The sequence below is a fragment of the Rhipicephalus sanguineus genome, chromosome 8 (genome assembly GCF_013339695.2).
Source record: "Rhipicephalus sanguineus isolate Rsan-2018 chromosome 8, BIME_Rsan_1.4, whole genome shotgun sequence".
NCBI lineage: Eukaryota > Metazoa > Arthropoda > Arachnida > Ixodida > Ixodidae > Rhipicephalus > Rhipicephalus sanguineus.
The window spans coordinates 62,799,209-62,825,062 of NC_051183.1; the positions used below are offsets into that span (position 1 = coordinate 62,799,209).

General features: G+C 44.1%; 2 protein-coding genes across 4 annotated transcripts in view; one reads left to right on the plus strand and one right to left on the minus strand.

Annotated features, from left to right (window-relative positions):
* LOC119402022 (WASH complex subunit 3) overlaps positions 1 to 2,503 on the minus strand; it is a 186,760-nt gene extending 184,257 nt beyond the window's left edge. For both annotated transcript variants that reach the window (XR_007417131.1, XM_037669055.2), the window contains exons 1-3: positions 2,439 to 2,503; positions 1,888 to 2,052; positions 792 to 1,052 (exon numbers count right to left, since the gene is read on the minus strand). Coding sequence is in view for 1 of the 2 variants with exons in the window: in XM_037669055.2 (XP_037524983.1) it covers positions 792 to 1,052; positions 1,888 to 2,052; positions 2,439 to 2,489 (477 nt within the window). In the remaining variant the exon portion in view is untranslated. The remainder of the gene's footprint in view (positions 1 to 791; positions 1,053 to 1,887; positions 2,053 to 2,438) is intronic.
* Positions 2,504 to 2,688: 185 nt separating this feature from the next.
* The window catches only part of LOC119402023 (transportin-3), a 66,391-nt gene continuing 43,225 nt past the window's right edge, over positions 2,689 to 25,854 (plus strand). The window contains exons 1-7 of one of the 2 annotated variants that reach the window (XM_037669057.2): positions 2,689 to 2,969; positions 9,449 to 9,538; positions 16,617 to 16,730; positions 18,309 to 18,382; positions 20,866 to 20,929; positions 22,792 to 22,884; positions 23,933 to 24,079. In XM_037669057.2, coding sequence (XP_037524985.1) covers positions 2,835 to 2,969; positions 9,449 to 9,538; positions 16,617 to 16,730; positions 18,309 to 18,382; positions 20,866 to 20,929; positions 22,792 to 22,884; positions 23,933 to 24,079 — 717 coding nt within the window. In that variant the 5' untranslated portion in view covers positions 2,689 to 2,834. The remainder of the gene's footprint in view (positions 2,970 to 9,448; positions 9,539 to 16,616; positions 16,731 to 18,308; positions 18,383 to 20,865; positions 20,930 to 22,791; positions 22,885 to 23,932; positions 24,080 to 25,854) is intronic. The other variant, XM_037669058.2, reaches the window with a different exon arrangement.

The following is a 25,854-nucleotide window of genomic DNA, read 5'->3' on the forward strand; positions in this document are numbered from 1 at the left end:
CACATGACCGAACTGTGCCGGCTAATGCGCAATATAGTTGTTGCACTGTCCATGCTGTGTTGCAATAATCATGCTGAAGACAAAAGCCATGTTGCATTATTTATGCAATTGTTGCAATATACGTGCCAAAGAAACAGGGCTGTTTTGGAAGATTACAAACAGGGCATTTTGATCAGGAGAGCAAAGCAAGAAATTGAGAAAAAATAGCAAGGTGCACACCTCAATATAGTACAACATATATGAGTGACAGCACAACAAAGATAACTTTAACAGATGCTTTAACAGTTTCAGGAGGAGACCTCCCTTCAACAGGACTTATGTTAAGGTGCACTTTCAACAGGACTCCCCAGTGATCTTAAATTGACCCTATCTTGTGCAATGAGATTCCATCTGATGACTGTAAACATCATTATTTTGACACTTTACCTGACCCGCTGCCATCCTTGGCTATGTTTCCCATCTTTTGGTAGCCATTCCGTTGCATCTATAGTGTGGTGCCTCAGCTTAAAAGCAAGAAGTACTATTGTGAGCAATGTGACCTGCAATGCCGAATTCGTGTTTATTCGAAGATTAATTGTAATGTACTCACACGAATGTGACGTACTAAATTTTTAGAGATACCTATCTGCTTGAGCAATCAGTGTCATGAAGACCTTTCCGCTTAACAGCTGCGTTTAGCCACTATGACCTTTAAAAGGTAATTTCTGTGTTCCAGCTCACATTGCTCAGGACTATACACTGCTTTTCCACTGCCTCAACAGAGATATCAGCGAGGTTTCCGAGTCACTTACAACGTTGAGCATCTTGAAGTACTTTGAGAACCTAGGATCCTTGGAGACCGTGTTTGTTGGTGTGGCCGAAGGCTGCGTCACCGAGTCTGCCGCCTTGACGGGTTCGGCGTTTGTCTCGGTCGTTGGACCGTTTGACTGCTGCTGCTGCGAATGGTCCTGACTGGCAGCGGCTTGTGCCGTACTCGGCTGGTTGTGCGCATCCGGCTTGGCTTCAGTAGCACTGGTGGTCGTCACATTTTCGAGGCCAGGAATCGAAGAGAGCTGAAAGGGTAGAAAGCAAACGTGCTGAACAAAGACTCAAGATGAGCTAACAGTTGTACAAACCGTGCAATTTTGCTGACTATAGTGAGTTAAAAGCTAAGCAAAAATGTCAGCTCTGCGCACAGTCATTGCTGTCCTTCCCACAGAGAATTTGCATAAATGCTCCATCCAATAGCACTTACTCATTTTCGTGATGTCAAGCACTTTTCGAGTGTTTCAGATAGTTAATTTTGCCATGCAGACGCAAGTTTGTGTCGCTGGTATTAGGTCGGAAAGATGAATGTCTTCGTAAACTTCGTCAGGGATTCTGACATCACCGCTCAGCTAAATTAACGTTTTAGTTAGTAACGATGAACCTTTAACTACTAATATGCATAGTATTTACATTAGCCAAGAAAAAGCTACTTACAGTTCGAGCGGAAACCAGCTAGCATGACCGTAAAACAAGTGAATGGCAGATGCATCGTGGCTCTGTAGGCTGAGCCTACATTTGTTTTTTCTTAGGTCGTAACCGAGTGTAGTAACATTTTGCTGACGTGAATCATTAAAATGTACTTTTATTTTTTTAACAGAGGCGTGCTCAATCACCTCGAAGATCAACCTGTAAGAAGTCTTTTCGAGCACAATCGAAGCACAGAGGCTGAGTGAACAGAGTAGAAGAGAAGCCCAAACATGCCCAATAATGAATTGTAGCAATTAACGCTCAATCCGTATCGATCCAAGCGCGGTTGACAGGGCTCGCATGTCCAACATATAGCATTATGCGTTGATTACGTCACACAGAGACGAATGGACAATGGAATTATGTTGTCAATACACGGCTCGATGCACTTACCTTCGCCTCCAATATGCACATGGAGGCTTCCAGACGCTGTATTCTGATGAGTAGGTCTTCTAGTTTCTCATCGCAGACCGTCGCGAAGTGGTTGAGAAACGAAGTTGTCCTCGTTAGAAAATAGTTAAGGAACGCAAGAGTCCGCTTCTGTTGGATCGGTGGGACCTAAAACAGAACGTAGTCGATAAGGATCGGAACGAATGCAGTTGCAAACACGGAATGACCGCGAAGCCGAATGCGAACGATTACTGCAGTTGTACAGGCGGTAGATCAGGAATGCAACATAGTATTCAAAGCGTAGAAAGGAGTTGCAGTGGCGTGAAAATCGCCTCAAGGCAAATCTACAAGCCGACGAGGCGCCGATTTTTCAGACAATAAACCACTCATCAAAATACACCCACTACGGAGACATCAACGACTTCGTGTTCAGACGGCACAGCACCACTTACAAGGAACGGAGAAACTCGAGTTCGGTTACGTTAATGGACAAGTGAATCGAAATCCTTGCTAGGTCCTTATTTCTAGAAATTTAAACATATTTATCTATTTACCTTGGCATAATCAACGCCGGGACCGATAATCGGCAGCCCATCATCGTCCATGTTGCTTACAACAGGCCCGCACTTAAGCTCACCCATTTTTAAGTTCCTTTTATTACGACTCTTTAAGAAACAATTAACACACATCACTGAAAATTATACAGACAATTGACAAGTTTGAAGGAACTTAGTTGAGGTTGTGCGCTTAAATTTCGAAAAACAAAATAACGCGCACAAATTAGACTGCCGCGGAGCTGCACTTAAATGGCGGTTAGCAGTTGATGGGGTCTCTTTTTGACATTCAATCATTTCCCGAGCGTGTTACGCTTAATTGCGGACGTTCGGCGGGGCGCACAATCAGTGTGAGCGTGTAGGCGGCGGCCACCCGAGTGCGGAGATAGCGTCGCAATGGACGACGCGGCGGGAATGCCATCGCTGCAAGCAGTCGTCCAAGCCATCCACGCGCTCTACAGACAGCCCGACACCACGGGCAAGGAGAAAGCATCGGTCTGGCTGGGCGAACTGCAGAGATCCGTGAGTTTTGTGAGCTCAAACTTTTTTACGTTCACTCGCGCGATAAGCTAACACGACCGATTGCCGCTTTTTTGGTGGTTTTGGGACGCTATCTTCCCGACTAGGAATGACGAGACGTCGAAACGGTGTGACGATGTGTAGCAAACGATAAAGGATTGTGTGAAGCAAGCGCGGAGATCTCAGCTGACGGCTAGCACTCAGTAGGTTTCGAAGACTTATTTTTTTTCTTCCTGTGTTCACGTTCGTTTTCGCATTCGAGTCTTCGCCGATACGCACCGTCGAAGGCGCGTTTCCGATCCGAGCTCCGAAACCTATCAGCCTGCAACAGGACCGGTTTTGTTGCTGTATTTTGACGTTTCTAGATCACGTTTCTTCACCGCCGCGCGTAGTCGTGCGTCGCGTGTCAGCCTACTTCTCGGCTCCGCGACACTCTTCGCCTTCTCGGCATTCAAAAAATTCCGCGCTGTTTTCTTTTCAAAATAAATCTTATGCTCCGAGCGTTTCGAAGAACAGCGTGTCGCACGTCCGTTGTCTTGCCTGGTTTTTGACCCCCCGATTTTGCGTCCAAACTGTCTCGTCGCGACGTTCTGCTCATTCATTTCGCGTACAGCTCCCGTCTGTGAAAAAATAGTGGTATTGCAGTATTAGCGTACCGATTTCAGTCAGTACATATGTCCCCAACAGCGCAGAATTGGCGATGAAGACCGATGTCTTGGACCACAACACGTGCAGAACACAAGCGATACCTTAATTTGGATTCAATACTCGGCGGTTTATACCGCAGAGGTCTCTGTACAGCTGTGTACTTTCAAGCAGGAAATTGTCAAAGGAAAGCTCTACGATAATTCTTGGGGTAGCTCTCTGCTTGAGGCCAAGACAGGAGTATTGTAGACTAAGACGTGCTGAGCCAAGTCTCAAAGGATATACACACTATGGGGTGTTTGTGGAGAAGAAGAGGGAGAGGCTGGACACCCTGTACTTTTCTGCAAAGGGCTTCACCCTGCAGTTCAAAGTGATGGGGATGAATTTTTCAAAGCAACGGGGTTTAGCGACAGTGAAGGCAAAATAGGTTTCAAGCAGGTAGAAATAACCGGAACAAAGTTGTCTGATTGATCGCTAAAATCAAGGCACAAGTGAAATTTAGTCCTTCACTGGGTTAATACATGCTACTAGTTACGGCTAGGTGGTGTGAGCTATCGCCTGATCAAATGGGTATAGATTTATTCATCTATCCGTTCGTTAGTGTTGTTGAATTTTGTAGCAGTAAATAATAATATCTGTGGTTTAACGTCCCAAAACCACGATATGATTATGAGGAACGCCGTAGTGGAGGGCTCCGGAAATTTCGACCATCTGGGGTTCTTTAACGTGCACCTAAGTCTAAGTGCATGGGCCTCAAATATTTTTGCCTCCATAGAAAATGGAGCCACTGCGGCCGGGATTTGATCCCGCGACCGTTGGGTCAGCAGTCGAGTGCCATAACCACTAGACCAGCATGTCGGGGCATTAGTAGCGGTAAAAAAAAAAAGCAACGCATACCATGAGGCAACTTCAACGTAATGGTCGTTTCGACCTAGTAGGCACAGGAGTGACTGTTTCATCACATGCATTCAAGCTGCTTGTGGTCATGATGTGGTGCTGCTAAGCTCAAGCGAGGGTTCGATTCCTGACTTAGCAGCCGCATTTTGAAGGGGGCGAAACGCAAAAACACCTGTGAACTTGTCGGACCTGTGGGACAAGTCTGAGTTTTATTCGAAACAAATCTCACTCAAGGCTTCCACATACAAACCATTCCATGTGCGTAGATTTAAGTGCAGGTTAAAGAATCCCAGGTGTTGAAAATGTATGTACAGTCACCCACTACGGTTTTCTTCATAATTGTGTGGTTTTAGCTTGTTAAATTCCAGGATCAATGTTTTCAAATGTTCCAGCTGAGTAAATTGCGTGTTTCAGTTACGGACCTCAACGCATGACCACTGTGCATTGCAGTGTTAATGCAGTTATTTGAAGTTTGTTTTGCAACAAAACGAGCATTAACATTCAATTAAGGACGAAGAAAAAGGAGTGAATATTATTAACAACTTAAGAAAAAGGGGCAAAGGGGTCTTGTCGGATAACAGAAGGAAACGGATTGCACATGGCTGTTTTTAGGGGTCACCGGCATCATTTGGATTGCCCCAGTGACCATTTAGAGACAACTGGCCACTTTGGCCTAGTCATGTCATTTGAGTTGTTGTCAGGGTCTTTCTTTATTGTGTGCACGAGCAATGCCTGCTTCTTTTTGGCCGGTTTTTTTTTAAAGTCTGAAGTACAGTATGGTCCACTCTTAGAGGGAACACGCGAGCGCGTGGCTGACAGCCCGCGCGGCGCTCACTAGCGGCGAGATTTGTAAATGTGGCGCATGCGCATACACTTGTAAGGGCGGCGCGTGCCCGGCGTCGTCTGCTACTTCTCCGCCCATGCGCCAGGCAATTCCTGGAAAGCGCTAGAAAACGGTTCCGTTTTTTTGGGGTGCGACTTATCTAGCCGTCACTCTGCATTCGACAGGCAGAAAAACAAATTTCCGCATTTGTTTATTACTGAACTTTTTCGCAAGGTTTAACTGGACTGGATTCTAGGCTTGCTGAAGCATCATGCGCAGAAGCTCCTAAGATCGACTGTTTTTTGCAACAAGATTGTTCTGTTAGACAACAACACATGTGCACAATGAAATAAGGCGTGCACAGAACAATACCTGAAGGTAAACTTGAAGGAGACATCTCGTTGATTATACTTTTGCGACAGAGGATTTATGGTGCAAGACCTAGCCACAAGACTTTTGAAGGATGCAAAGCTGGTGTGTTGATGCACGTCCACTTAAATGAAAATAAAATTCAACTTGTGCAACAAAAACAGCACCATGAGCTTGCGCAAGCCAGTTATACATTTTTCACACACTGCTACAGCAACTGGCCACTACTGATAATAGACAAGGCATTGAAGCATGATGTAGCGAACATATATACTAAGCTTGCCCTTCCGACAATAAAATAACTGCCTATTCAACAAGCGGAAGGCAGAGTTGGTATCACTTGCTTCTAACTTCGAAAACAAAAGCGGTAAAGATCAGCGCACGCCGAGCGCTGGCGCATAGAAGTAGCAGACGACGCGTGGCACGCACCGCTGTAATGAATCTGTACGCATGCGCTGCATTTACAAATCTCGCCAGCGGTTAGCGCTCCGCAGAAAGCTGGCCACGCGCTCGTGTGTTCCCTCGAAGAGTGGACCGTACTGTACTCGAAATAAGCTGCAAGGTGCGGAAACCTTTCACAAATGAAAGCTGTTTGGGCTTTAACCTTTCTTTGTCATTCATGTCCTTCTAGCACCAGTCGTGTGCCCTAGGACAGATTATTGAAAATAATTTTGATCACACATGCTGCTGGTCTTGGTTGAGCCCAAACAGGTGTGAAAAGAACGAGTTTATGTAGAAAACAGGACAGCATATTCAGGGCACAAGATAAAAATGAATACAAATCGAATGTTATACAGATGCTTTCAGAGCATGTTGAAAAAGTGGAGTTGATGCCGGCAATAATTAAGAAAGGATTGAACTGAAGGAGAGGAGATGACATTTTCTAACAGGCTAAAAGCAAGTACTTGTGACAGTCAGTGTGGCACCTGTTCTGTATGACAGTTTTAATGTGATCTGCGCTTAGTGAATGTCTTGTGGTATTAGGAACATTTGACTTGCATGCTGCTTATTCCTAAAGCAAGCCTCTAGCTACTTCTTGCTTCCTAACACTACTCTGGATCTAGAGCTCTAACTACTCTTGTATTCTTAAAGGGGTACTGACAGCTTTTTTCGAAGGCGAGTTTACCCTGCTCTATAAATCTCCTGTATGCAGAGATGGCTCTGAGTAAGTGTGAAGCTCAGGAAATGCTGATGAGATATTTTAGTTTGATATTAAAGTAAATTTTTCTATGGCGCACCTACTGACATCGACACTAGCTTGACGTCAGGCTACAGTACAAATTCTGGTGACTTCACGCGGCAGTCTGGCTAGTTGTGATGACGTTAGGTACGAAAAGTTCCAAGATGGCCGCTTGTGCGTCATCAAAACTTTCAAAATGGCCGCTTGTTTGCACCAACGGAGCCATGGTGCGGAGCGGCCGTGGAAACGTCACTATATATCGTGCGAGCACGGGACGAGAAGCTCATACCGTGTTGTTACATCAGGGTACAGTAGGAACCGAAACTAGCTTTTAAAAACATACTGTAATTACTTTTTCAGGGCGCACTCCCACTTAGCACTACCTTTTCTAGGCTCTTGAAGGCTTGACCTTTCATTTGAAGCAAAAAAACAACTGAAAATATTCGTGTCAGTACCCCTTTAACACTTGCCTCTAGCTATTTCTGGCTTCCTAATGCTTCTGTAGAACTGAAGCTGTAGCTCCTAATGCATACTTCATGCCACTTGTAGCTTCCTAACGCTGCTCTAGCTCTAGCTACTCTAGGGTCTCTAATGCATACCTCTAGCTAGTTTTCCACCCTGTCTTGTCTTAATTCTGTTCCCTGGTGTCCTTTCTGTAGCCACATTAGTCTGCCTGTCCATGTCTTACAGCTACAGGAGCATACAAGTCCACATCTCCGCTAAGCTTCCATACATACAATGCTCTTTTGAATGACGTTGCGTTTGTCTTTTCCTCTGCTGTTGAGAAGTTGCGTGCAGTTCCTGTATAATTCTGCTCTTCTCGATGGAAAACAATGTGTAAGCACATTTCCGGCACTTGTTTGTTGAAAGCATCGTCCTTTCTTGCAACAGTTCCATCATGCGGCTTGAATGAGGAGATGCAAGGTATCTATGTCCAAAGGGCTTGTTGTTTCTCACGGACACAGGAGAAAAAAAAAAAAGTAAACAAGGCTAATGAACAAATATAATAAATAAGCAAGCAGTATGTCAGAAGAGGAGCTGTTGCGCTGTAGCATTTAAGCCACAGAACTTCACAACTTCAGAGTGTGCACTGGTATGGCTGGCTGTACCGAGATGATGACCATCTGTCTACACTGTAAACGATATTTATACAATGTAGTATATATATTGTGCTTACTGCAGCTGTGTTCTTGCTCAAATTTTGCAGCGAGGTCATGTTTCAGTCGGAAATGTTTAATATTACACGTGGCACTGACCCGCTTTTGCCGTAAAATGCTAAATTCCCTTCATACACATGTCTTAGCTTATTTATTTATTATTTACAAAATTCCTGCAATGCCGTAGTGGCATTAAGGCAGGGGGTGCACATACGAGATCACAATAGTATACCATAAAATCCCGAGTAAGCCCACCCCCCCTCCAACAAGATTTGAAGTGGCGCCCTTGCTCAGTCGCAGATCAAAATTAAAGACAGTGGCAGAAGAATCACGCGTGCTTTCAATTACATGCGTTATTGAATAGGCATGCATTCACTGTCATTATTAGCCCTCGTCAAGTAAATGAAAACACTGAATGAAGTGGTGAAAATGGCGGGAGGGCTTGGGGGGCACTTGCTTGGTCATTGGTGGATATTTCAGATCTCCAGAAAAATGGGGAGGGAGGCGCTTCGCGGGATTTTACGGTAGTTACACTTATATGATGGAGTGTGAGAACAGAATGCAGCAGAATATAAGAGTGATAGCATACCACAACACATACCACAATATGCAGTACAATATGTTGATGATTAAAGTGGGCATATACAGCATCACCTGTTGCTTCGGTGGTCTATGGTATGTCGATGTGTGGCCTTATAAATTAGCTTCCAGAAATCATCGGTGGGGTTGCCGTGTGGAACATCAAGGGGTGGTGTTGATGAAGCCAAACGAGGCATAGGGTTATATTTCCCTCAGCAGCCACCTGTACAGTTGTACACATCAACTGTAGAGGCATGTTGCACACCGTATATTACTTCAACCAACTTAAAATGGGACGTGCACATTTGTATACGCTTCCCGAGCGGGCAACTAGCCCTCGTTCAATATCGCTGTGCTTCACATTGCCGCAGAGGGTCACTTTGGGCGAAGACACTACCATGTTTAACGTGCCCTGTTTGGGGACTTCAGAACTATAACTTTTGTTTAGTCAGAATGGATATAACTGACTACAAATTCCAATGTATTTTCAGCTGGAGATTTTATTATTTTCATAGAAAAGTACATGAATGTCTTTGAAGTAACCAGGTCCCTAATTATGCTTTAATTACAATATATTACAGAAAAGTGTACAAATACCATACTACCTCCTGCTCTGTCTTGTAATAGAATATCAAGTTCCTAAAAAGAAGTTGTGTAAATTCGATACATTTGTAGACATTTCATCGTAATTTGCGCCTGAGGGGATATTATATGATCTGGATCATAAAACGCAATTTTGTTTCATACCACCAAATTTTTCTCTCTTGCTCTCTTGAAATTCTTGATTCCATCTTAGCAAACTCTCTGTCTTACAGTGTGTGTTGTGTGTGCTTCCTTGCAGGTCTGTGCCTGGAGGATCGCAGATGAGCTCCTGCAGCAGAATGTGGACCTCGAGTCCTGCTACTTCGCGGCTCAGACCATGCGAACAAAGGTCAGCCAATGGCTGGTTTTCTCCTTTTTAGAAGTTAATTACAATAAAAAAAAGATGCTAGACTACATAGGCACTAGGATAATAGAAAATCATAAATGCAGGGGTGGGCATAGTAGAGCTGATTACGTCTAAGGTGCTAGCTGTGTACAAGATGGCAGTAGTGGTGGACTTCCTATTTTATTTTATTTACAATACACCTGTGTTGCCTTGGAGGCATTATCACAGGGTAGACAGCTTCGGAATGACTTGTTAAATTGTTCACATTAATGAGCAATAAAATATATGAAACGAAGTTAATATCAAGGTAAAGCAAATACGGTAGGCTCTCAGTAAATGGAAATCTGTTACATGGAATTGCTGCTTTAACGAAGGAACGGAATACATTCTCACAAATGCTATTGGGAATGAATATCGTGGTTATAAGCAGTGTTAAGCTTGTTCCTCGTTCCTTCCCAATATTAGAACGAGTTCCCGTTACAAGTTCCTCTAATAAGAAAGGAACTCGTTCCAGTTACATTTCGAAAATTGGAACGTGTCGTTACATTAACGTTACATTTCAATTCTTATTCAAAATATAGTGCCAGTCACTGCCGGATAATCCTTAGGCAAAGTAAAGTAACCATTTTAAAGCTCACATCAAGCTACAGATATTTTATGAATTTGACATCGCTGGAAGCAGGTTGTATGTAGATAAAAAGAATCTAAAGTAACGCTCTTAGACAAACTTTTTTTATAGACCACTAGCCACACTACAGACATGTATAACTACAACTTTCATGTTCATCTATCACAAGTGCAACACATGGGGCCCTTTCCACGTTAGTCTTCAAATGCGCAGTCAGAATCATCATCATCATCATCAGCCTGTCTACGCCCACTGCAGGGCAAAGGCCTCTCCCATGTTCCGCCAATCAACCCGGTCCTGTGCTTTCTGCTGCCACGTAATACCTGCAAACTTCTTAATCTCATCTACCCACCTAATTTTCTGTCTCCCCCTCACGCGTTTGCCATCTCTTGGAATCCAGTCAGTTACCCTTAATGACCACCGGTTATCCTGCCGACGTGCTACGTGCCCGGCCCATATCCATTTCTTCTTCTTGATTTCAACTATGATGTCCTTAACCCCCGTTTGTTCCCTGACCCACTCTGCTCTCTTCCTGTCTCTTAAGGTTACACCTATCATTTTCCTTTCCATCGCTCGCTGCGTCGTCCTCAATTTAAGTTGAACCCTCTTTGTAAGTCTCCAGGTTTCTGCTCCGTAGGTAAGTACCGGTAAGATGCAGCTGTTATATACCTTCCTCTTGAGGGATAGTGGTAGATTACCAGTCATGATTTGATAATGCTTCCCGAATGAGCCCCAACCCATCCTTATTCTTCTAGTTATTTCACTCTCATGGTTCGGCTCCGCGGTTACTACCTGTCCTAAGTAGACGTACTCCTTTACAACTTCCAGTGTCTCGCCACCTATCGCAAAGCGATGTTCTCTGCCAAGATTGTTCCACATTACTTTAGTTTTATGCATATTAATTTTCAGACCTACTCTTCTACTTTCCGTATCCAGTTCAGTAATCATGAGCTGCAATTCGTCTCCCGCGTTACTCATCAATGCAATGTCGTCAGCGAATCGTAGGTTACTGAGATACTCTCCATTAACTCTTATCCCTAACTCTTCCCAATCTAGGGCCCTGAAAACCTCCTGTAAACACGCGGTGAATAACATTGGAGAGATCGTGTCTCCCTGCCGTACGCCCTTCTTTATTGGGATTCTGTCGCTTTCTTTATGGAGGACTATAGTGGCTGTGGATCCGCTGTAGATTTCTTCCATTATGTTTATATAGGCTTCGTCGATGCCTTGATTCCGCAGTGCCTGCATGACTGCTGATGTCTCCACCGAATCAAATGCCTTCTCGTAATCTATGAAGGCTATGTATAGGGGTTGGTTGTATTCCGCGCATTTCTCTATCACCTGATTGATAGTATGAATATGGTCTATTGTTGAGAATCCTGTACGAAATCCTGCCTGGTCCCTTGGTTGATTGAACTCTAATGTCGTATTAATTCTGTTAGCAATTACTTTTGTAAATAGCTTGTAGACAACGGACAGTAAGCTTATGGGCCTGTAATTTTTCAGGTCCTTGACGTCCCCTTTCTTATGGATCAAGATGATGTTGGCATTCTTCCAAGATTCTGGTATCCTCCCCGTCGAGAGGCACTTCGTATACAGGGTGGCCAGTTTCTCTAACATAATCTCTCCACCGTCTTTCAACAGGTCTGATGTTACCTGATCCTCACCAGCTGCTTTGCCTCTTTGCATTCCCTTTAGGGCTTTCTTTACTTCTCCTGTCAATACTGGTGGGATGTCATATTCCTCTGCGCTATTACTCCTCCTTACGTTATCATCCTGAATGCCTCGGCTGCTGTACAGATCCCTGTAGAACTCTTCCGCTACCTCAACTATTCTATCCATATTGTTTGTGACCTTGCCTTCCTTGTCCCTTATTGCATACATCTGATTTTTGCCTATGCACAGTTTTGTCTTCATAGCTTTGAGGCTTCTTCCGTTCTTTAGAGCATGCTCAATTCTCTCCATATTATACTTTCTTATGTCGGCTACTTTACGCCTATTGATTAACTTCGAAAGCTCCGCCAGCTCTATTTTGTCTGTTGCATTTGAGGCTTTCATAGCTTGACGTTTCTTAATGAGGTTTTTCGTCTCTTGGGATAGCTTACCAGTGTCCTGTCTAACGACTGTACCCCCGACTTCCACTGCACACTCCTTGATGATACTAGTCAGATTATCATTTATTGCGTCAACGCTAAGGTCGGTTTCCTCGGTTAAAGCCGCGTACCTATTCTGAAGTGAAACTCTGAATTCCTGAACTTTCCCTCTCAGAGCTAGTTCATTAATCGGCTTCTTGCGTATCAGTTTCTGCCGTTCCTTCCTCACGTCAAGTTGAATTCTAGATCTTACCATTCTATGGTCACTGCATCTGATCTTGTTAACTACTTCCACATCCTGTACAATGCCCGGGTGGCCGCACATTATGAAGTCTATTTCATTTTTAGTTTCGCCATTAGGACTCCTCCACGTCCACTTACGAGTAGCCCGTTTTCTGTAGAAGGTATTCAAGATGCGTAAATTATTGCGTTCTGCAAACTCTACTAGTAACTCCCCTCTGGCGTTTCTAGAGCCGATGCCATATTCCCCAACTGCATGATCTCCAGCCTGCTTCTTGCCTACCTTTGCATTAAAGTCGCCCATCAGTGCAGTATACTGTGTCTTTACCTTACTTATTGCTGATTCTACGTCTTCGTAGAAGCGTTCAACCATTTGATCATCATGGCTGGATGTAGGCGCGTAGGCCTGTACCACCTTCATCTTATACCTCTTATTAAACCTAATTACGATACATATCACCCTCTCATTAATGCTATAGTATTCCTCTATATTGCCAGCTATATCTTTATGAATAAGGAACCCCACTCCTAGTTCTCTTCTGTCAGCTAAGCCACGATAGCATAGGACGTGTCCGTTTTTCAGCACTGTATAAGCCTCCTGTGGCCTCCTAACCTCACTGAGCCCTATTACATCCCATTTAACACCCTCTAATTCCTCGAATAGTACAGCTAGACTCGCCTCACTAGATAAAGTTCTAGCGTTATACGTAGCCAAATTCAGGTTCCAATGGCGGCCTGTCCGTACCCAGAGATTCTTAGCACCCTCTGCTGCGTCGCAGGTCTGACCGCCGCCTTGGTCAGTTGCTTCGCAGCCGCTGGGGACTGAGGGCCGAGGGTTAATTGGTGTATTCATGTGGGAGGTAGTGGCCAAGTACTACACCAGGGTGGCCAATCCTGCTCTGGTGAGGGAGTGCATTGCTGGCTGTGGTCGCCAGTGAGGCTGCACCCCAGGCCTTTTTTCACAATTCCATCATCACGCGGATTTTTTTTTTTTTTTTAATCCGGTTGGGAATTGTCCGGCACCGGGATTCGAACCACGGACCTCTTGCATGCGAAGCTGATGCTCTACCACTACGCCATCGCTGCAATTCTTTCATCTGTAGCCTAGGGCAATTAAATTTTAGCTGTTTAGATAGCTTTTTATACAGATTTTAAATATGTAATCGGTTTTATAGTAAGCTGCATAGTTTTCATTTTGTACCTTGACAATGTGTAAAATATAGCTCTTTTTGGACGCACTTGCTCATATTGCTCCACATTAACTGTAGAATGCAAATAACTAACTATAAAGTGTGTATAAGACATTTTAATCAACAAGAAAAATTATAATATGAGAAGTAATTTCTTTGCATTTCATACTAAAAGTGTTAAAAGGGACCCTAAAGAGAAAAGCGATTTTTCATCGGTAGCATTTTCTGACTAAGTTCAAAAAGTATTGCAGGGCCCCTTTAACAACCAGAAATTTCCACACATGCATCAATATAAATAAGTTTCTTGCACAGGAAACAGCATCGAAAGGAACAATACATAGGCGCTTAACAAGTGCTGATTTAATATTTCAGTGTGAGTAGAAAATAATGTCCAGGATACGTATTTGCAAGCTAGTGAAGTCTGTCGTTCGCACTCAGCAAGAGTAGCGTCTCGATGTTGGTATCTGACAGACGAACCTGTTTTCTCGTCAGCATTTCGTTGCCAATGTTGAAGTGCCGTTTCATCAAGCGCTTGAGGGTACTGCCGTGTTTCACACACATAGGAACAAAGTCAACCGAGGTCGAGGGCCGAGGGCAGGCTCAGCGGGTGCAACAAGAATGTAGCTCTGGATGCAGTACGCTTATCGTTTATTGCATGACAGACGTTATCGGGGAGGCGGCTGTCGAACTGAACTATAATCAAAATTATAGACCAATAGACGCGGAGTTAACTCGCATGTTGGAGGTATTCCTGCTCATGCGCAACCATCGAAGGCACCGGACAGGCGCCACTGCGGAACCATCGCCCATTGCGTTTAGGTCCTCTTCCCCGCCATCCAAGCAACCGCGTCTAAAAAGACATTTGCCAATAGCTGCCGGCGGCGCATGCACTAGATACTAAAGAGACGTTCGAGACAGCCGCTAAATGCCACGCGACGAGAAAAATATTCCCAGGAGTTGGGCCGAAGCTTCGCAGTCGGCAAGCGCGTGCACATAAAAGCAATAAAACGTCGGAAGCGTATGCTGCACGCGGTAAGGCGTTCACTCCCAAGGGATAGAACCAAAGTGTAACTTCGCCATGTTACGTTGGAGCTCAAGACCATTCAAGCGCAGTGGGAGGCCACCGTGCGGGATTTCGGTGGTTAGCACGTCGGTGGTTCACTCACTTTCTGCGGCCTCTAGCGTTGTGATTGGTTCCTCTGTCCCATGCGCGTCAAACATCACGTTCGCGACTATGATTCGCGCCGTTCGAGAACTCCGCGGAACCACGTGCAGGCGCCTCGACTATGGTAAGTTGGCTCCTCCACTTTTCCCTATGTCGACAAGGCCACGGGGACGCATAGCAGAACCGCCCGAATACGGGCGCGCACGCACACACACACACACACACACACAACTACTTTCGATTTGTCTGAACAAAAAGTCACCGAGGTAAAAAAATAGCGCGCCGTTTCCTGGCAGCGGCTTTTTCAATGGGTTTCGATGAATCTCGAATGTGAAGTAAATGTTCTGCAAGGTGTGTCTACACTCCAGAACGGCCCTTGATTGCTGTCACGCTGGCTCACACAAAAAGAAAAAAATATCTGCTGTTCCTCCCGCACGTGGTTGGTCTCGGCAACGCGTGCTTCCCAGCGCCCCCGGTGGGCGCCTTAAAGTGAAAATCAAAATGCAGCATAGTCAAGCGACAAGCGAGCCATATATTCTTGCGCCTTACGCGGTCGCCCATCCGCTCTGTTCTGCACGATGTGCTGCATGCATGAGCCTGTTCAATGCTGAGGAATGTTTACAGAAGGAACGCCGTTCCCTCTGCCGTTCCTACGTAAACGTAACGCGTTACTGTTACAGTTCCACCGATCCTAAATGGAACGGTGGCGTTCCTCCGTTCCTCCAAAAAGGAACTAGTTCCTGGAACGTCGTTCTTTGGAACGCCGTTCCGTACAACACTGGTTATAAGACATGGAAACGCGTTCTTCCGGCAACAAGTTCCAGTCTCGCTCAGTTTGTGGAAAGTATACAGAAATAAAAAGGGGTAAATAAAACTCCTCCACTGAAGTACTTAGCAGAGAAATGATACAAACATACAACATTGAAAAAAAAAAACACTCGTGAGCTTGGTTTTCGTAGCACATAAAAAAACAAAAAAACAAGCAGCATATTATGTACAAGAAATAATGCATCATTCATTGTATAACAGCAGAAATCGCTGAGCCAATCATTATCAAGTCACTCATTATCGAAACGAAAACCAGTTATTCTGTAATGGCTACAAAATCACAGGCCCTTACGACATCACCTGCACAAGTGATCTTATCTTGCAACTGTAGAATAGAGTTTGAAGTTTTTCCGCAAGACTTCTTACTGTCTGCATCAGTAAACCCGATCTAATTAAAGTAGCTTGTGGATTGCCGGGTTACCGGAGGTGTAAATATGAGCAGGTGGGTTGGGGGAGGCACCTGGGCGCATGGAGCCCAACCAGGCAAACGCTGACCTATTACGGCAGTCGCCAAGTCTAGTTTATTTCGTTGCTGCTGTAAAGCTTTTGGCTGTGGCTAAACTGTGAATCTGCTGCCTCTTTAAATCTTTTCTTGTTCCGACAAGGACTTTTATGAAGCACGAAAGCTTGTTGTGGCAGATTGTGGGTTGGCAAAGCATCCAAAGTTGCCGCTACCAGTATGTGGTAACGGCCTGGTGATACACAAGTGGGATCTCACATGTCAGCATACCGGGTGCGCTAGAACTGGCTAATAGTGAAGCTACCAATGTTTGCCTTGTATTGTGGCTCTAGCGTGTAACGCGGGAAAGTTATACATGTTCTAGCAGCTAGGAGATAGAGGACTTTTGCTGCACACTGTGATTTGTTCTGAGCGTATGTGTTTTAGCAGTCTCATTGTTAGACTTTCTTTTTTCATGCTTGTCGTGCATGTGAACAGATCCAGTACGTGTTCCACGAACTGCCTCCCGAATCCCACGCGTCTCTGCGAGACTCACTCATGGAGCACTTGGCAAAGGTCAGCAAGGACACAGCGCCCGTTATTGTTACACAGGTAAGCCTGGTGTGTTTTTCGTCTTGTTGACGCATGTGATGTTGCCCGCCAGAAGCGTAGAATCGTGCCAGACGTCAAAACATGTGAATGGCGCAGCGAGTGGGTGTTTTAAAGGCCCACCCATTACAAAGCGCTCAGATATATTCAATCATCGTCGTCAGCAAAAGCATCAACAAAGTGAGCAGCTGCGTAGGTTCGCGTGTTGTCTTACGGACGCGTAGTGGGCCCTTCGCTGATTCGCAAGGGGAAGAATTATGGCGTGGCGGGCACTCAACTACTGTACTTGCAGTAGGCATTCTAGGATGGCCTGAAACAGCCAATATTACACGCACAGTCGTTCGTTTCCTTACGGCACGGTTGAGGCATGCACCGAGAACCGAAGCCAGGCTAGCAATTGAGAAGGCAATGTGCACGGGGCCCGATTACGCTATCGCGAACTATTCTTGAAGGCAAAGCTCAAATGTCCTCCAAGTTTTTTGTTTTAATATTGTGTGAAGGACCACAGGGCATAGTGCTTTTGCAATTATGCAAGGCAGGAAATTGAAATACACGTAATGATGGGAACACAGAAGCAAATAAAAAAAATCTGGTACAAAAACTGGCAACATGCAATAAATTAAAGGATATGCCATCTGGCTTCATCTTGACAAAATGGGAATAACGGCCAGACTAGAAGGGATTATTTGAAGGAGTGAGCTTGTAAGCAACATAAGCAATAATTTTATGAAACGTGAAATGCTGTTTTGCTCCTAGCCTCATTCTCATGGCATGACTCGTATCTCTAGCGGGTCCGCTTCTTATGCGGCATTGGCAGTGATCCGAGTGCAGATGTAAAATAATTTCTGAAATAATAAACAGTTGGCAGTGCACTTTTTGTTCTCGTTGCAAAGCAGGAGCATGGTCTGTATGTAATGATGGTCATATGATCTAACGATAAGTTACGAAGTGTTGCAAATGTAGTATTTATACCTGTACTGTACATAGCAGGGAACGTTGTTAAACATCTACTAGTAATTTATTAGTAGTTGTTAAACATCTACTAGTAAACAAACTACTAGTAATTTTGCGTGACCTGTTTGCCATTAATGGAAAATGAGGGGAGAGAAAGAAAAAACAAAATGAGGACATGGGTGATAGCTTGCAAGTTGAACTAGTTTGTATATTTGCCAAATGACTAGTACTTAGCTTAAGTGTTGCTGCAGATGGAAAATAAGGCCTTTTATTTAGCCAGGGAATCAGCTTGGGTGTCTTTGTGACAGTCGTGTTCTGGTACTAAGCTTGAAGTTGCGGGTTCGATTCCTGGCCACTGCAGTCGATTCTGCCGCGATCGATGTAAAAAAAGAAACTTTCATAAAGAGTCCTAGATTGCTGAAATTAGTTGAATGCCTCCCCACCTCCTACTCTGCTGTTGCCTTGCTCCCTCTAGTTATAGTCGTTGTTATAGTTGCTTTGGGTCATGTGACTTTGTAATTTAAGCTTCCTTAATCTATAGCTCATTTGCATTTCATTGTCCTGTGCAAGCTTGTGTACTGCTTTCATTGCTAAGCGTAAACTCTTTTTTTCTTCCTGCGGTTCTAGTTGTCTCTTGCCATGGCTGATCTTGCCCTGCAGATGGCGTCGTGGAAGTCCTTTGTTGTTGACTTAATATCAAGGTAAGTGCATGCCGTCAGACGATTAGCTGTTACGGATTTAATTGGACGCCGTTCAAATCAGTTCTAGCCTTTCATATTTAATCGACAAGCGATGCCACTGATGAAGCCACTTTTATCTCTGTGCATCAGACATTGGGGCTCTATAATCATGAGTGCGAGGTTATATCGTGAAGCTGTCATTGCAGAAAAATAAAAATGCAATCTTTTTGCACATGAAAATACAAAAAAAGGGTAATTCGTACTTGCGTGTGGCATCGCATTTGAGCCTCATCACACGTAACAAAGTCAAAGTCAGTATGAATATATTTTGTTATGCCCATCATAGTCCTTATAAAAATATATATGTTGTACGCTGAAATCAGTGAGGTACATTCAGGATTTACCTCGTAGTTCTTGTTATATTCATGTTTGTTACGTTGACTTCTTTTCCAAACTCTGCTTGCTCTACCGTCATCTCTCTTTTTATGCATGTTCTAGCCTCTTCTGTATTAGTACTTTGAGAAGTACTGTACTGATGCGAGATGTCGAGTCGTTGGTGACATAATTTTAACATTCATTTGTGTCCATTTTTTTTATGCAGTGCGATAAAGATAGATCTCCTGCAGTCTACTGGCCATTCTGCTGTCTTCCGAATTTGTTGACGTACTTTAGCGATCGCATAGTTTGTGTTGGGCTGATATTTTAGCCATTTAAGTCTATGCTTCTGCGAGGCTTCTTTGACCAAGAGACCTTATTGCTTATTGTGTTGTGAGCAGGGAAAAACAAATCATGTCTTTTTATTTGCGTGTTTTGAATTGGGCTGTGAGGTGCAAGTCCTACGCTGTCAGCATTCTCTACTCCCGAAACCTGAAGTATGGATATGTTGACAACGCTGGCAGTGGCGGAAAGGCATATCAGATATTCACGTCACTAAACTTTCAATTTTCCGCAGATCGCATGCATTTAAATAAATATACGTGCAGTTGAATCCAGATTTATCGAACTCTAAAAAGATTGGGAAATTTTTCGATGCTCCAATAATTCCAAATGCAAAAATGTGCTCATCTAAAGCTTGTTTAAAAATACGCATCTTGGACCAGTTCCCTGAGATCATGAAAAGTGGGAGCTTGCTTATTTATTCCTGTAAGGCTGTCCAAGGGCTACAAGTCCAGTTATTGTTATTTTTTGTCAATGTCTTTTTGTGGAACGTGCATGTATATAAGTATGAGGCCTTTCGTATTCTTGGAGTGGCGTAGTGGTCCTGTCCTATCAATGAACCAGGAATGTTACAACTGTTTAATGAAGGGGAGACGTGGCACTTTAAAACTATTTTTAAAATTCTTGATAGATTTTGATGGAACTTCCAGAGTTTAAGAATGTTTGTGTGCTGATTTCAAATATGCAATTGTTTTTTTCCTATGATAAGTAGTTTCCAGAATATCACAAACACATACTTCTTTGTTTAAGGCCTAATTACGTAATTAACCACAACCTGCACACCAATGTACAATCCAGAGAATACATTGAGAATGTTTGTAGTGTGTCGTAAAGTATAAATCATTGTTTTAGGACATTTCCAAGCAGAGTTGTGGGCTGTTGCACCCAATTTAAAAAACGCTCCAATTAATACTCAAAACAAAACCTTGATTTAGAAAATTTTCTTAAGAAAGTATTATAACAAAATTTGCCTTACAACACATTGCATTTATTTATCTTAGCAGCGAAAAAGAAATCATAATGATAACCCAGACAGAACAAAAGATATAGCTCCTCCATTACAGGAAGAGCATGAAAAATTGTTTGCCGTTTGCCCTCAATTTAAAGGGCAGAATGCAAGGTTTTCCTTTTTTATAGTAAGATCTGGATAGAAGAAGACGGTATGCAGCAATGAAAATTTGTAACTAGGTGCACAAGGATGTCAGAAACGTGCAGAGATGGCCAGCGAAAACTAGATTTTTTGGTTGATTTTCATTCCCTAAGTGCCACGTCCCCCCTTAAGTAGTGAATAATTCTGTGTATTCATGTTAAACTGTAGCAACCCATGAAGCCCATAGCAAAATGAGGAAGCAGGAAAAGAAGCAAAGGATTATGCAGCTGGAGATGCAGCGACAAATGATACAATTCGGACACTGTATTTCGTCACGTATAATCTGCATAAAAAAATACAGAAACTTAATGTCAGTGTGTGGGTAATATCCGAATTCTGGTGTGCAAGGCAGCTTCGTAGCATTGCTCTACAGGAATGCAAGGAAAATTGCCTCATGGCAATATGCCGAGGATCACTTAAAAAAAGAATTCCAGTGGTTGTAGTTGGGTTGCTGGTTATATGCAGGGGCGAGTTACTATATGCGAAAACTACGGTGTTTAAACAAAGCAGTTGCTGCTCTGGAAAATGACAAATATGTTGTTGAAATGTAGGCTGTGGTGACATTTCTCATTCAGCCATCGTTAATTGTGTTTCATTTACTCTATTCTTGTGTCGTTTCTTTTTCTCTGCTGCATAGGTTTGGCTGCAGCCTGACCCACATTCCCGTTCTTCTTGAAGTGCTGACTGTGCTTCCCGAAGAGGTCAGTGTTCACGTTCCCTTTGTCATTCACTGTCGGCCTAGAGAATTTAAGCGATTTCTGACCCTTGTCAAGCCAACCTCACAAATACACTTGAATCCACCCAAAGCCGTGCCTCCAGATTTGTCACCTTTTACAGTAAAAGCTCGTTAATTCGGATTTCTAGGGACCGGAAAAAATGTCCGAATTAACCGAATGTCCGAATTATCGAATGGTCGAAATAAACACAATAAATGCACGAGTTTTTTCAACATACCTTTACTTAACAAAGTAATCGCGGATGCTTGTCTATTTTCGAGCGGAAATTCGCGCGGACACAATTTTTCTGAGCCCTTCAAGGTGCTCAGCAGCTCGCATGATGTCTGCAGTACCGCAAAAGTTTCACCCGTCATCCACGCTTTTCGGTTGGCATGGTAATCCACGGGAAGATTGTTGATGTTCTTAAAGCAGCGTGGCTTTTGAACCTTTCCGATAACGAGAAGCGGCAAGCGCTCTGTTCCCGTCACGTTGGGGGATAAAAGTACGGTTACTCGTTCCTTGCTTCTTGCCGCCGATTGAAGGATCCCCTTTCATCACTCTTCATCACTTCTTGTCGGGAGAGCCCGTTATTCAGAGCACGCAAAATTTCTACTTTGGTGGTGAAGTCCTTGGCCTCGTACTTGGGCCGCTTCGCCGGCGTTGCCATCGGCGGAGAGTGCGGTCGCACGAGAAGTCAGCACAAAAGCACCAGCAACGATCAAGCTAAAGGAGCCGTACAGAAACGTTCCTCGATAAATCGGCGATCAACGATGCAGCACACCAACGGGAACAAAGCAACAAAACCCACACGCGAAAAAGAGCCGTTCAACCAGTCTCTATCCAAGCCAAGTCGATAATTGATGTCCATGGCGATGCTGCGTTTGAGCTTCACTTTTGTTCCGAATTGTTCTTTTTTCATTTTCGAGCCTCGCCAGCGGCCCGAAAGTCGCCGAATTATCCGATTTGCGGTCAAATCTGTCCGAAATAACGAGCGCTCAGTCTCATAGAGTGATGCGTATATTTACAGGGACCAGATGACGTGTCCGAATTAACCGATTTTCCGAATTAACGAGAGTCGAATTAACGAGCTTTTACTGTATTACTCTTTACAACAGTAGGACTGCTTTCGCATCTCACCTTGACCTTCCTCCACCTTCCTCGTGTTCTAAAGAGTTGTGTGTTTCTGTCTCTTATCATAAATTGTAAAGTTTATTGGCACCAAGCAGTGGATTCTTCCAGTGCATACGTCGAACATCTTGCCATTGCTGTGGAAGTGCTGCACACCCTGAACTTATCCACACAAAAACGTTCCCAGCCAACTATCCTGGATAGGTGTCCCTCCTGGGTTCAGTACCTGGACCATGACAGATTTCCTCAACTGCAAAGCTTTTGTTCGTAGAAAGCAGTGCGGCTTTGCTTTGCAGCTTCATGCTTCTCTCAAAGCAAAGCAGTGTGCCCTTCCACAGAGAGCTGGTAACTAATGAAGATGTGTTAGGAGAATGCAGTCCAAGAAAAAGGAAACCTCATAGAGGCAATGAGAGAACTAGGTGAATTGATTATACACTCAAACCTCATTATAACAGTCACATCTGTCACGAAAATAACTTTGTTATATGCGAAAATTCGTTATAAACGTTTATTTTTAACACTTTATCTATGACAAGACTACTCTTCATTTACTTCATTATAACCAATAATTCGTTATATCCGTGTTCGTTATATCGAAGTTTGAGTGTATCACAAAAGTCACTAACATGAGAAGTGTTTGTTGGTTACAGGGCAGAAGCGATTGAAAGACCTCTTTGTGCGGTAGTTGTGACGATTTTGTTCTTTCCGTGTACTTGCAGCTCAACAGTAGGTCACTCCGGCTTGGTGCCAACCGGCGCAATGAGATCATTGAACTCTTCAATCAAGTTTCAGGGCAGGTGGTACAACTGCTGGTAAGTACGGGTTGTCTACACATTATCTGCTTGCTTAGGCTGAGCCACACAGTAGAGCCCCATTTAACTCATTGTTTAGTCACTTATACTACCACCACAGTTATTAGCTAATGGCTTCATTCTCTATGGAATTAGGCAAGGATTAGGCTAATTAACTGTCCTTAATGCAATAGACGTATGCCTTCAAGCACAGTAATCTTTTATTAAAACTAATAGCTTTCTAGAAGTGTACAGTTGCTCTCCCACCGTGATGGTAATTGTCAATGATTTCTGTGTAGTTGTTCAAAATCTGCTTCCTTGTTACGAATATTCCACTGGATATTCCTTGTCCTAGTTTAGGTAACCACTGATCTCTTACAGTAAATAGTGAGAGCATCAACAGGATGGAAAAACGCAGTCAAGGACAGCAGCAGGCAACATAGCGTGATGAGGTGTTGGATGAAATCGGGAATCGTAGCACGGCATCATCTGGTGCAAGTGAGGTGATTGGCTATGGCCAGTTGCTGTGTTACAATGCTTGTAAAGTGAGCTGATGATGACCGTGGTGTCTATGGTGCTGTGGCTGGACGTAAAATTGGTGACTGTGATGATGTGCATGCAACAAGTCATCAACACCCATGTTGTGCTCATATCTTGCCCTTTTTGCGCCACCTATTAAATTTGTCGTAACTCGTCTTTACAATGGGCCTCTGCTGTAGTATGAAGCACAGCTGACCAGAAGGGTGGAAAGGTTGTCACCAGAAGCCCTGGCACCCAATCATTGAACCCATCAGGCTTAGACCCTGTCATGTTTAAGGTGTCCTGTCCTCTTCCATTGTCCGCATCTTCGGTGCAGTGCAGACTAATTTTTAAATGTGAACGTCTATCAACTTGCCCAATTTGCCATCTTGTATCACCCTTTAGTAGAACCCATCAGTCTTTGCACCTTCTCAACACTACAGAGATTGCTTGGCGATTGTAACTGGACTTTGGTAGTGCTGTATTTGGCAAGCTTTTCTGACCCTCCATCTTGTACGTGAGCCTGTGTTTCATTGGTTGTTGCCTGCAGGATGCTTGCCTGCAGCCGGCGCAGAATCCCGACGAGCGAGTGCGTGCCCGTGTGTTCCGCTGTCTGGGAAGCTGGTTCTCGGTGGGCGGCCTGCGGCTAGATGACCCCACATTGCACAAGCTTCTTGCTAGCGTGTTTGAGGCCCTGGTGAGGATGCGGGGACCTTTCTTTATTTTTTTCTTTTTCTGCATTTGTAAAGTAACCTGTGCAAGGCCAAGATATATTGGCTTGTTCAACCTGTGCCCTCCCCCCCATCCTAGTAACTAGATGAAAAGAAAAAGTAATGTTTAATGGAAGATCTCATGTTGCGGAAATATCTCGCAGCATGGGTTGCACAAAGCTCTAAATTTCATTTAAATTTATTTTAAAATGCTGTTAGTACTTATCAAAACTGTAATTCCAATAGACAGCAGACTTCTAACAAATATATAGTATGTTTTACTGTAACGAATCTAATTCAAGTTATTGCAGGGAGAGCTTAGTGAAGTTATTTATTCATTCCCATGTATTTGTTCATCTATTTATTTTATTTTATTACATGCCAGAACTGGCATCGCTGTATTGGGCACAAGTGCCGTATTTACTCGAATCTAAGCCAATGTTTTTTTTTTTCGAAAAAAACGATGTGCGAAAGTGGGGTTTTTTATGTTATGTGGAAATCTTGTGCTAGCAATGCAGTGGGACACTCTGCAGAACATGTAAACAGTTTTGTTAGGCATTTTCTCATCAAAAAAAAAAAGTTGCACTCGTGACAAGCAAGTTACAAGCAGTCAACTAATTAACGAAATAATTAGCCACTAATTATGAGTGAGCACTGCGATTATCAACTTTCTTCGCAGTACGAATTCATTAAAAGCTCCTCAACTTCATTGTTCGTCAAAGTGCACGCCCACGTGGCACGCTGACTCGCCTTGACTGTGCTGCTGAAATGCTGGCAAAGAGTCGTGAACCGACACTGATGTAAAATCATGTGCTACACATGTTGTCAAAATTTTACTACAAGTTATATTCGTTTATATGTTCTCCCCATAGACGACGATACACACCCGCATTATTTTCTTGTGCAAGAGTTGTCTTGAGTTTTCCCCCGCAGGGGCGTCTGCGCAAGTAGGCGTTTGGTGTGTAGCGACACCACGGACCCGAGCTAACGGGGGGTTTCGACCCCTCCCACGCCTAGCCGTGCGTGGCTTTGCCGTGTCCGGGGAAAAGGGGATCCTGGGGGTTGAGCCGACGCCGGGTGATTGGACCTTTAAGGCCCCCCGGCAGAGGCAACACACCCCTTTGGCCCCGGCTTCACGTAGACGGCACCCCTGGGCTGACCCACCCAGGGGATATCGGCAGTCGCCTTTTCCTGTCTCTCTCTCCCCTCACATCTTCGTCTTTTCTCCCACTTTTCATCTTTCCTGTCTTCTCCTCACTTCTATTTACTTCCGTTTTCCTGGCGGCGAGGGTTAACCTTGTGTGTGTGCCCTCTCTTGGGCACATTATATTTGGTTATAGTGGCTGTGTACAGCTGACGTTGGCATGCCTTATATACATCTAAGTGCTGTCGCGTCCCCATGTTGGGCTCCATGGTGGGCGGCTGGCATAGCTGCCGAATTGATACATAATTTATGGCTTCCGCTTCCTTCCCCCGACTGCATGATCGTCCTCCTCTCACAAAGAGAGGGCGCACCGAAGACACCCTTTTTCAGAAACCAAAAGAAATTTTCCCACGATTCCACATAATCCACTGCGAAAACCTTGAAAAGAACGCAAGAACAATTTCTCCTTTTGTCGTCTCAAGATGCCTGACCGATACACTTGGCCAAGGTTATAAGGTGACAAGAATGGCTAGTGGTGACCTTCTCCTTGAAATTCAAAACAAGACACAGTTCGAAAATCTCTCCAAACTCGTCTCTTTTGGAACGACACCTCTTTCT